General features: G+C 39.7%; 1 protein-coding gene across 6 annotated transcripts in view; it reads left to right on the top strand.

The window, feature by feature from the left end:
• The window catches only part of RAPGEF4 (Rap guanine nucleotide exchange factor 4), a 317,379-nt gene that overhangs the window by 254,357 nt on the left and 51,964 nt on the right, over positions 1-11,058 (top strand). For all 6 annotated transcript variants that reach the window (XR_004441700.1, XM_033231110.1, XM_033231107.1 and 3 more), the window contains 2 exons: positions 1,091-1,206; positions 6,750-6,838. Coding sequence is in view for 5 of the 6 variants with exons in the window: in XM_033231110.1 (XP_033087001.1) it covers positions 1,091-1,206; positions 6,750-6,838 (205 nt within the window). In the remaining variant the exon portion in view is untranslated. The remainder of the gene's footprint in view (positions 1-1,090; positions 1,207-6,749; positions 6,839-11,058) is intronic.

The raw sequence follows: 11,058 nt of genomic DNA, 5'->3' as shown, positions 1-11,058 counted from the left end.
ACACTGCCCTCTTTCTTTCACTGCTGAACCACAGAGCAGAGTCCCTTCTATCCCTCTTGCAGCCTTAGCATCTCTAGCCCCTCCTCAAGTCCTAAATGTAGCTTTTGTGCTTTGGGGTGTATTCCCATTACTTAATGATGATTTATAATGTCATGCTCCTGTCCTTGTGTCTGGACGTCGATCCCTACATGGTCTTAAGCATTTGCCTTTGGTGGCAAAATTTCTAACAACTAAGTTTCTTTTAGGAATGCACAGTCTTAATGCAAAAACAAACAAACAAACAAACAAACAAAAAAAGGCTAAAATGTATACCCTTGAATGATATATTAAAAATATACCAGATGGAATTTGAGTTGGTTCTTATCTGATCTCTTTTTAAATGGGGGCCAAATGTTGAGGAAAAGCATGTTAAAATTTTTAAACTAACTATTTACAATGATATTGAAATTTAAAGGTAAGCTGTACTAACTCCTTCAAGTTTACACACAAGGAGTTTACATTCAGCCAAAACATTCTTCGAAAGAATCAGATTAGGACCATTATCATTGATGTAATTTAATCAATGGTAAATCACTTAAAATAACCAAAAAGAGTTTTTTAACACATTTCAAATGGATTTTTCTTAAAAAAAAAAAAAAAAGAAAGAAAGAAAAAGAAAAGAAAACAAAATAGTCTTTTGATTAGAGAGAAGAGGTGCCCCACTCCCAAGGAAACTAAACACGCTTAGAAGAAAAAGAACTTTGCTGAAGCTGCTTGCTATTTACCACATATTTTTATAACTAATAAATGCCTTTGCTCCCCACCTGCCTGCTCTACTTCCTTCTCCCAAAGGGTTCTCAGAGCATAACCACACTATGCTTTATTCTGCTGTTTTTCTGAAGCTGGGGTAAAAGCAGTCTTAAACACACATGCCTCAAATCTCATCTGGTCCTCTCTCTGACCGTTCCAGCCCTTGACTTTGAAAATGACTTAATTTGTAGACGCAACAATTAGCATGACAAGCACCAAATGAGTTTCTGAAGCATTTGAAATTTTTTTCATTGTCTGAATAAGCGGCAGCATCTGTATGTGGTGTAATTTGTATTTGCAGGACGTGGAGGCGAATACAGTCAGACTTAAAGAACATGACCAAGATGTCTTGGTGCTGGAGAAGGTCCCAGCAGGGAACAGAGCTTCTAATCAAGGAAACTCACAGCCTCAGCAAAAGTATGTTTGCATCCAACACTGTAATTGCCAGACTATGATTAACCTTTTCACATGGTATCATCATTTCTACAATAGCATGTTCTCCTTTTTTGTGGAAGATGGCAGTGTATGTGACTTTTTTCCTCTCTATTGACTAATCACACATCTTGTGGAGTATAATGTATCCATTTCTGGCACAGCATTGAGCCGGGTGCTGCCTACAGTAATTCGGGAGAGAATATTCCTTTACTCTAAAAACCACTCTTTGTATATAGTGTTCAACTGTAATAGCTGTGGAACAGAAGGCGTGTGAGAGAACAATGGAAATAGCAATGCCAGGCAGCTCAAAGGATACGAAGGCCCCTGGGTGATGAGAACTTTTGGTATTTGAATTTCGTATGCAGGAATGCAGGATTTCGCATGAAGTGTTTTCCTCTTGTTATCAGAATGAGCGTCTTTGATGGAAACCCAGACTTCAAAGATAAAACAGTCTATTGATTGCAGCCCAGAAGCATCCATTTGGCCTCATTCATACTTATTCCTGCTAATGTCAAAAGGCCATTAGCTTCACATTTCTCAGATGTCCTGTTTAACTTGAGTCTTTTTCAGTATATCGATGTTCAGTTCCAGCTTTTGCTGCAACTTACTACATAAGACTGCATCAAATGTACCAACATTTGAGTGGTAAGACAGAGAATAGAAAATGTGGCTCTAAGAAATTACAGAATCTAGTTTTTAAAATGGAGATTAATTTTCAATCTTAGTGTAATAAAAACACCAATTCTGTAGCTAAAGAAATGTTACCCAATAATATGTTGAAGGAGAATGCATCTCAAGTAATTTTCCTTTGTTTGCCAAATAAGTGAGGTGTTTCCCTTATCAAGACATTCACCATAAATGATTAATTTTTATTGTTTAGACTAAAAGTCTAAGGCCCAGACATTTTCATATGATTGAATCAACATATTTGCAAAGAGGGCAGGAAAAAAGATAATATTATTAAATAGCCATAGTATATTTTGCAGATTTTATAGAATTCTTATATTACAACACCTTTTAAAAGATGGAGAAATTTAGGCTCAGAGCCACAAGTTACTTGCCCAAGGTTTCAAAGCTTATAATGGCAGAGCTTGAATTCAAGTCCAGCTTGACCAGTTTTCACACGCCTATCCCCCTTCCACCTGCCAGCTTACTATAGCAAAATATAGTAGATAAGACTACATACTCAACACTGCTTAGTAAATATTGCAAACCACTCCATATCGAAATCGAAGGAACTGACCTCAAAAGGACTATGTAAAAAACTTACCTTTCACTTACAAAACTAAAAATTACCATAGAAATTTCGTTATTACTTATTGTTTACTACTATCTGTTCTTGAAATTGTTCTTGCCCAAATGTTTTTAACAGTTGTCTTTCCAGTCCACTAAGGAGGATGAGAATGAAAACATTTTTTTTTTATGTGAAGGTTGGGACTGCTTCTAGTGATTTCCTTTGGTCCCCTTAAATAACTAGTGTTTTATCTGCATTTTAAACTAATGCTTCAGATGTCCCAGGAAAATTATGCTGACTGAAAAGGCAAGCCTTGAGAATTCTTCTTAACCTAGAAACATCTGATCAAGAGGTTCCCTGGGGGTCCCCTTGCTTCACTTCTTCACGTCATTGGGGAATGATCAAAAGCATTTGCTTGTTACAATGTCTTTCATTCAGGGTGTTCTCCAAATATAGGTTTCTTATGAAACCAAACTAAAAGGGATGGAAAAGGAGAGACCATGTGTTTTATTATTTTAGGCCTGATCTGATTTTCTGTTATACCTCCTTATTTGTGTCCTGTATTCCAATCCAAATTTCTTCCACAATTCAAAAACTTATGCATGTTCGCAATGAGCCATTTAAGAAATATCAATGAGTACAAATTAATGCACCACACAAAACTTCCCTGAAGAATGAAAAGCTGCTCTCTCAAGGGGTCATTTTCCATGTCGAGTTTTCCCAAATGAGACCAGAATTGAAGGGGAAAGGGCATGTACATAAATTTGGGGCTGATATTCTGGACTTCAAAAATGTGGCATCAACAATGTCTATGGATGGACTTAAAATTTAGGAAGCTGTAGGGCCTCTCTTCAGAAGTTATCCTTTTTGAGCTCAAAAAGGGTCACCGTGTTAGTGCTGCTAATAATGTTATTTTTCTGGTTCATTTTTCCCTGAGAAATCCAGAATAGTTTATGTGTACATTTTTAACTTTCAAAACCTCCTGATTCTACCTGAGCATCTCAACTCTGAGTGTGATATTTAAAATGTCAACAATAAGACAGTGTTTCCCATGAAGGATAAATTCCACGGAGCCCTCAGTCGTTTACTGTTTCGGATGTCTTTCTGCTCTGTGGTTATGCAGGTTTAGTAAAAAAGAATTTGAAATGCATATTCCTGTTTTAGTTACTGTGTTGCTTTTATCTTAGACTGTTTTCTCATTGCGCAGCTCCATCCTGTGTGCAGGAAGACAGTCTCTTTCAGGTCCCCTTCTCCACACCCTTCTCTATTCTAGGAACAGATTGTAGTGTCCTCATTTGCAGAAAAATATTTTATGTCAGAGGTTTAAAACCTCATAGCTTATATAATGTAACCAATTGGAGTTTGCTTTTAACTTGAACTAGAGTCGCTCTTTCATGAAATAAACTGAAAAGAGTCATGCTGTGTGGTCTTTAAGTGGTCCTGACCTCATTTTAAACAGAGGCCAAGCAGTAGGTGCCTGGCAGTGGACAGTGGGAAACAAAGCCGTCACGTGATGTTTCAGCCAAACCCAGAACCCCAAGAGCCCAGAGGGCTGTGTCTGGCCAGAAGCTCCTGGCCCCTCCGTCTTGGAGTCCCCCATCCTAAGGGAATGTCAGCATCTAATAGCCTTCTGTGGAGCTCTGAAGAGAAGCTGGGGTAAGGTGGCCATGGCAACTGTACCACGAGAGGAAGTCTCTGGTAGCAAAAGAAAGATCCTGGGGGTCTGCGATTGGCCAGGTGGGCAGAGCTTAGAGAGGCCACTTTCTCTAGAGAGGGGTGATCAGGCATCTGACTTGCCTCTCAGATCTCTATTACTTTTGACCAGCCATAATGCCCTAGCTAAAGGATGTCCAAACAAAGAATACCAGAATGTGAAGCCAACTTTCTAGTGAATTAGTTTTGACAAGGGGACACATTTTACAAACTGATGTATGAGTCACACAGCTAGCTATAGAGCTTGCAACTTTCCAGCAGCCGCTGCCTGGTGCCACGCGAAGTAACAGACTGGTTTTCCCCTCATTTGGTTTTCACGTTTTGGAATGTATATATACTCCTATTGGAATACAACTTGTTTTCAGAAACAAACTGAACAAGCCCTCTTTAGAGGAAGGTTGTTAATTACATGGAGAATTTTCCGTTCTGAAAAAGCTCCAGGTAGCTAGACCTGGTCTCCATCTGGAGCATCTTGATGTAGAAGCAGAAAAGTGCCACGAAGCTCGTGCTTGTTCTCTGAAGCCAGACACACCTGGCTCATGTCAGAGGTCTCCCATTTACTAACTCTGTGACCTGAGGCTTCATGCCTCTCCCTCCTGAGCCGTCTCTCTATCTGCAGAATGAAGATAATATTTAACTAGCAGGAGTAAACAGGACGCCCTTATTCCGTGCACACCTAGCTGTCTAGGGTATAGTAAACATTCGACAGCTGTTGCTCTCTCCAACCCAGTTTCCTGATTAATGTGTCCACTGCTACTCTTTTTCCAGCTCATGTGGTGAGTGCTATCAAAGAATCATATATTTCAGGAATTAGTGGGTGAATTGAGCAATATTCTCTATTTCAATATTGAAAGTCATTTATAAATATGCCCTCTTCTTTCCTCAAATATTCATTGCCCACAAGAGGAAAAGCCATTGTCTTCTACCTTATCTATTTTGAGAAAGGGGTCAGACTTTTGAGATGAAAGTAGACTATCTTTTTTTCTCTCTATTCCCCTTCTCTCCTCCTCTAGGCTCCAAAGCCAAGTTTCCTCAAAGATTTAATTGTTGAGCTTCCTTTTGGTCTTGTGCACGCACTCACAACAGTTTTAGCTAACAGCTGCCTTCCAGATAGACTGCACTGGCCACCTCATTCAATACCAGGGGTGCTTCCCTCACCGTTTTCACATGCACATATGTTAAAATGTCTGCTCATCACTCCCTCAGGCCGTGGGTTAAGATCCTGAGATTTAATAATATGTTAGAGTTACTCCTGGGATCTCAACATACCTCAAAGGTCTCAAACAGGCAAGGAAACCAGAGCTGAATTCTGTCACTGCTTTCTGAACAGTAGACAATTTTATTTTCATTGTTGTTTTTACTTGCCTGTTTTGTGTGTGTGTGTGTGTGTGTGTGTGTGTGTGTGTGTTTTGAGACGGAGTCTCACTCTGTCGCCCAGGCTGGAGTGCAGTGGCGCGATCTCCGCTCACTGCAACCTCCACCGCCCTGGTTCAAGCAGTTCTCCTGCCTCAGCCTCCGAACTAGCTGGGACTATGGGTGCGTGCCACCATGCCTGGCTAATTTACTGTATTTTAGTAGAGACAGGGTTTCACCGTGTTGCCCAGGCTGGTCGCGAACTTCTGAGCTCAGGCAATCCACCTGCTTTGGCCTCCCAAAGTGCTGGGATGACAGGCGTGAGCCACTGCGCCCAGCCCCTACTTGCCTGTTATTTTTAAGTGAAATTCCAAGCAGAAAAGCAAAGCCTGAGTTTTGGAAGACAAGCACCCAGATCATCTGAATGTATTTTGTCTACAGCTCCCACTTAGTAGTGTTTTGTCACTGTCTTGAGTATGATTTTGAAACAGTTCACATGCAACTTAAAAAATAAATCCTCCTGTGTTAATTGAAGAACACCATGGAAAGATCTTCTGAAATAATGTCTTATAACCCCCAGTAATTTATATCTGGCATTGAAATAAATTATAAGGATTTTCTACTGCTGATTTATTTCCCATTCATGATGCTACTGGGGTTTGTTTGTTTGCTCATCGGTGTTATGGAGTTTTGTTTGCTTTCTCTCATTTTATTATTAGCTGAATTTCCAAAGCACATACCAGTGTACAGTTGGGAAAGACAGAGCATTCCAGAAATAGGCAGGGGAATCCAGTGTGGGACAGAAGTTTTGCTACGAGTAACCCATATATGGATAACCTAGCTTACTCTCACTTCCCCTCACCAGCTCCCCCTGCCTGACCTGAACTGCCCTGGGTTTTACATGTTCCTTTTTATTCTCCTTTGGAAAAAGACTGAAGTTTCTCAGTTCCCAGCCTACTAAAGCTGCTCTTCAAGAAGTTTACCTTATTTCCATGTAGGGAAAAAACAACACTGTTTGTAGTAACGACTTCACTTTGTGGATTTGTTTGTTTGTTTGTTTTGTCTTCTTGTATGACTTTGACAAGGTGCATGGTCTCTCTTACCATGAAAAGTATATGGTTCCCTGGGATCTCAAATTAAAAAAAAAAAAATTAGATAAGTAAAAAGTTTTTTTAATGATTTGCTCACTTATGAAAAACTAATGGCATTTTTGTTTCTTATCCAGGTATACTGTGATGTCAGGAACACCTGAAAAAATTTTAGAGCATTTTCTAGAAACGATACGCCTTGAGGCAACTTTAAATGAAGCAACAGGTATACACATAGAACAGTTTGCATGTCCATTTTATCCATGCATAGCATTGTTTAAAAGTCCTGAATTCATTTGCAGTGTGTATAGCAAAAGCAGTTTTGGAAGGGGATTCTGTGTATTGATATTTGAAAAGCACCTCTGTGTGACCTGACAGGGAACAGTCCTTCTGACTGTCCTCTTCCCTCCCCAATCCTGACTGTTTTCTAGAAATGACTCAGCCTCATTTCTACATACCATGCCTCGTCTTCTCTAGGCTTCTCTCTCTTAAGTTATTCAAATCCAACCTTTATAGGCATCTATTGGGTTTATCATTTATATCCTACCTATTCCCATGAAGGATTTGAAGCTGCCTACATAAAAGGCACAGCCTTGTTCCAGTTGGGAGTACGATGCTTCTCTCTGCAGTTGCTCTAGAATGTTACTAAATGCCACCATTTGTTTGCTATGGCTTTGCTAACAAATTACCACCAACTGGGTAGCTCAAGCAACAAAATTGTATTGTCTTACAGCTCTGGAGGCTAGAAGTCCTAGCTGAAGGTGATAGTCGAGTTGGTTCCTTTTGAAGGCTGTGAAGGAGAATCTGTTCCATGCCTCTCTCTTAGCCTCCCATGGTTTGCAGGCTATCTTTGACATCTGTTGGCTTGTAGATGCATCATCCAGATCTCTGTCCTCATGTTCACACAGCATTCTCCCCGTGACTCTTCACGTAGCCTTCCCTCTGTGCATGTCTGTCTCTGCGTCCAAGGTTACCCCTTTTTATAAGGATACCAGTCATATTGGATTAAGGCCCACATTAAGGACCTCACATTAACTTGACCACACCTGCAAAGACACTGTTTCCAAAGACGATTATATTCTGAGATACTGGAGGTTAGTTCTTCAGCATATCTTTTTGGGGGGATACAATTCTACGCATAACATCTACTTACAGTGAGTCAGTCTTGTTACCTAAGACACAGATATTCTAGGGTGAATAAAGCAAATCTCACCAGTGAACTAAGTGTTCAGAGTTATAAAATTGTGTTCCACTTTGGTTACCATCTTGTATATGACTTTGAAACAGCCGACACGCAATGTGTTTTTTTTTAATCCTATGCTACTGCCTCTCAGAATAATGTCATGGGTTAGTATTTTAAGCACATTGAGCTCCATAGAAGAGCATTTCTCACTAAAAGAAGTTCAGCGATTTATCTCAAAAACTTAGTTCAAAATCCATTTCCATAGTTGACCTTTGCTATGTACTAAAGTTGAAGATATCATGATTATTATTATTATTATATACCTCCTAAAGGTATTTTAGCACTGAATTCTTATTGTATCTTCTCATTCCAGTTTCTCATTTTATGCATAGATTACCTGAGGTTTTTTACGTAGCAAATTAATTAGGGTATAGTAGATATAATCATCAGGATCACTGGCTCCAGGCCAATTATTCTCAGCTCAGTATTTGTTGAGTATCTCGTTGGGTAGACACTAAGCTAGATGCTTTGGACTAGGCAATGTGAATAAGGAATCATCCTCCTGCCTTCAGGAAGCTTATAATCTGTTAGAAGACATAAAGGAATTTGCACATAACTTGAATATAAGGCAGAATGTGGTTAGTGCTTCAGGGACACTGACTGGATGAGGGATCTAGAAAAGTATCATGGAAAATATAGAGTGGCCCTGAAGGAGGCTAGTAACCAGTAACTAGAGATGGGGACAGAGCCATCCATACTAAGGGACAATATTAGCACTGACCTAGAAATGGACAAGGAAGAGTGAGTGGTCTGATTTTTGCTGGAATATTGTATACATAAGTTGAAAAAGGAAGGAAAGGTTTAAGAATCGGGGTATAGATCTTAGAGAGTCTTAAATGTAAAGCCGGCTGGGTGCAGTGGCTCGCACCTGTAATCCCAGCACTTTGGGGGCCAAGGTGGGAGGATCACTGGAGCCCAGGAGTTTGAGGCTACAGTGAGCTATGCTCATGCCACTGTACTCTAGCTTGGGCAACAACAACAGAAAGGTAGAGCCAAGCATTGGGAAGTGGTTGAAGATGTCTGAGCAAGAAGAATGTGGTAAGAGCTTTACTGGAGAAAGGTTACTCCATAGTTAGTATAGAGAAACGGTTGAAGAACCAATTACATGAGGATAGCTTCCAAGAGCCATGTGTAACCTCAAATAAACCAAATTTCTAGGACCATGGGTCAGGAAAAAATGCAGCTGATTTTTTCCCTCTGATTAACTGTTTGCCCAGTATGTGTGATTGCATAATGCAAGAATCAGCATCTTACCTAAAGTAAGTATTGACTCAAAAAAAAAAAAAAAAAGATTCTGGTACATTAGAGACTATGGCATCTAAGGAACGAGCCATAAGATCTTTACCACCCATGAAGGGCAAGTATAGCCTCCCTTTCAAGTCACCTCTAAAAGAGATGGAGACTGGATTATTGCTGCTGCTGCTGCTTCTTTTGTTTAGTTTTGTTGTTTTTAATTACTGTTCCTTGCAGAGCAGGGCTAACCCATGGGCAGTATGCCCAGAGTAGCCTGATTATTCCTTCTTCATCAAAAAAATTAAAGCCTGGAAATCAGTGTATTCTAAGGCTGACGTGTGGGATGTGATTCTTGACCCTTCCATTTTTGATGGTAGAGACTAGACTAGCATCATAATTTAATATTGAACTTCATTTCCTGCAGTTTTTCCTGATTTTTTTTCTTACAAGTAATGTTTATGCCTTGGAGATAAAGAACAAATCAGTATCTTTCTCATAAATCAAAAATACAAATCCCCCCCCCGCCACTGTTCTGGACACTAAACAATCCTAGGGTAGGTCGACGACATTTGTCCATATACTGGAGTGGGAGACCTTTGGCATTTATGGATTTACAGTACAGTGAGAAAGGTCAGAGTTACCATGAAACTTGTTTACATCATAAAAATGCACACTGCTGAATTTGACATTACACTCTTTTAATTTACCAAAAATCTATTTTCTACCTGAGACCTATTAGTTCTTATATTTTTACTTGTAAAACCAGCATTAGTCATGGAGTGACTTGGTAAATCGTCTTCTAGTAGGAAATCATATTTTAAATTAGTTCTTAAGGAAATTTTAACTCTATAAATTAGATTTCCAGTGTTACTGTTTTTGATGAACTTACACTGGCAAAGTTTGAATCAGTGACTAGATGTTTAACCATTATTCTCATTTAAATATAAGTGATGAGTGTAATCCCAAGCTGTCATCTACTCAGTGTCACCAGTCACCTTCAGTCTCATTATACTGAGAAGCAGAGAAGGTGCCAGACAGAAGAGTTGCTACATATGAGGAGAGAACCGGAAAGCCACACTGAAATGTGAGCTGAGTAGTTGGCCATGTTAACTGATTCCCTCCCCAACCTTGGAGCACCCAAGTCAAGTCTCTGCTTTAGCAAACTTTAAACTACCAGATAGTACAGCCTCCTGGGTGCATATAAGTGAGTATTACCTCATCCATTCTCAGGAATATATCGAACATATCAAGATGGTGCTAGATGTTAAGCTCAGGCAAGCCAAAGTCCTTTGGTACATTCAAAAAAATAGTTTCATGCAGCTTCTGTCTCCTCTGGCACCTTCTCTGCTTCTTCTCTGGCTCAGTATAATGGGACTGAAAACGTGGTGACATTGAGTTGTGACACTTGGTATTACACTCATCAGTTATATTTAAATGAGTATGTATAATGGTAAAACCTTTAGTCACTGACTCAGACTTCACCAATAAAAGTTCATTAAAAACATGGATGACATTTGGCATTCTAATTTATAGCATTAAAATGTACGTATTTCTCACCATTTTCCATTTAAGATGAGCGTCACAATCTCAGGCAGTGTATTTCATGTTTTCCCTGGAAATGTCATGGCATCTTGGGTTCCAAGTTCTGATGGGCGTAGTCCTGAGGTTTTTAGATTTGCCTTCATGAACTTTCCCATCTGGCTAGCCAGGGCGTGTTGTCTGCAATGAAGAACCAGCGTCAAATTCAATGACGAAGGAAATGAAGCTTATTTTGGGGACTTGCCTTACTTCCCTTGCCAACCCCCTGCTTCCTTACTTACAAAATAGTTTCACATATAGGACAGTCACCATTTGAATCCACCAGCTTCTGTTTTGTTAGCCTTTGTTTTGCTCTAGTTGCTGCTCACAGCCTTAATCTTGTTTTCTTTTCTTTTCTTTCTTTCCTTCTTTCTTTCCTTCCTTCCTTCCTT

This window comes from Trachypithecus francoisi, unplaced genomic scaffold (assembly GCF_009764315.1).
Source record: "Trachypithecus francoisi isolate TF-2019V2 unplaced genomic scaffold, Tfra_2.0 Lachesis_group13, whole genome shotgun sequence".
Classification (NCBI taxonomy): Eukaryota; Metazoa; Chordata; class Mammalia; order Primates; family Cercopithecidae; genus Trachypithecus; species Trachypithecus francoisi.
The sequence above is the reverse complement of the archived record's forward strand: the minus strand, read 5'-3'. Positions and strand labels throughout refer to the sequence as shown.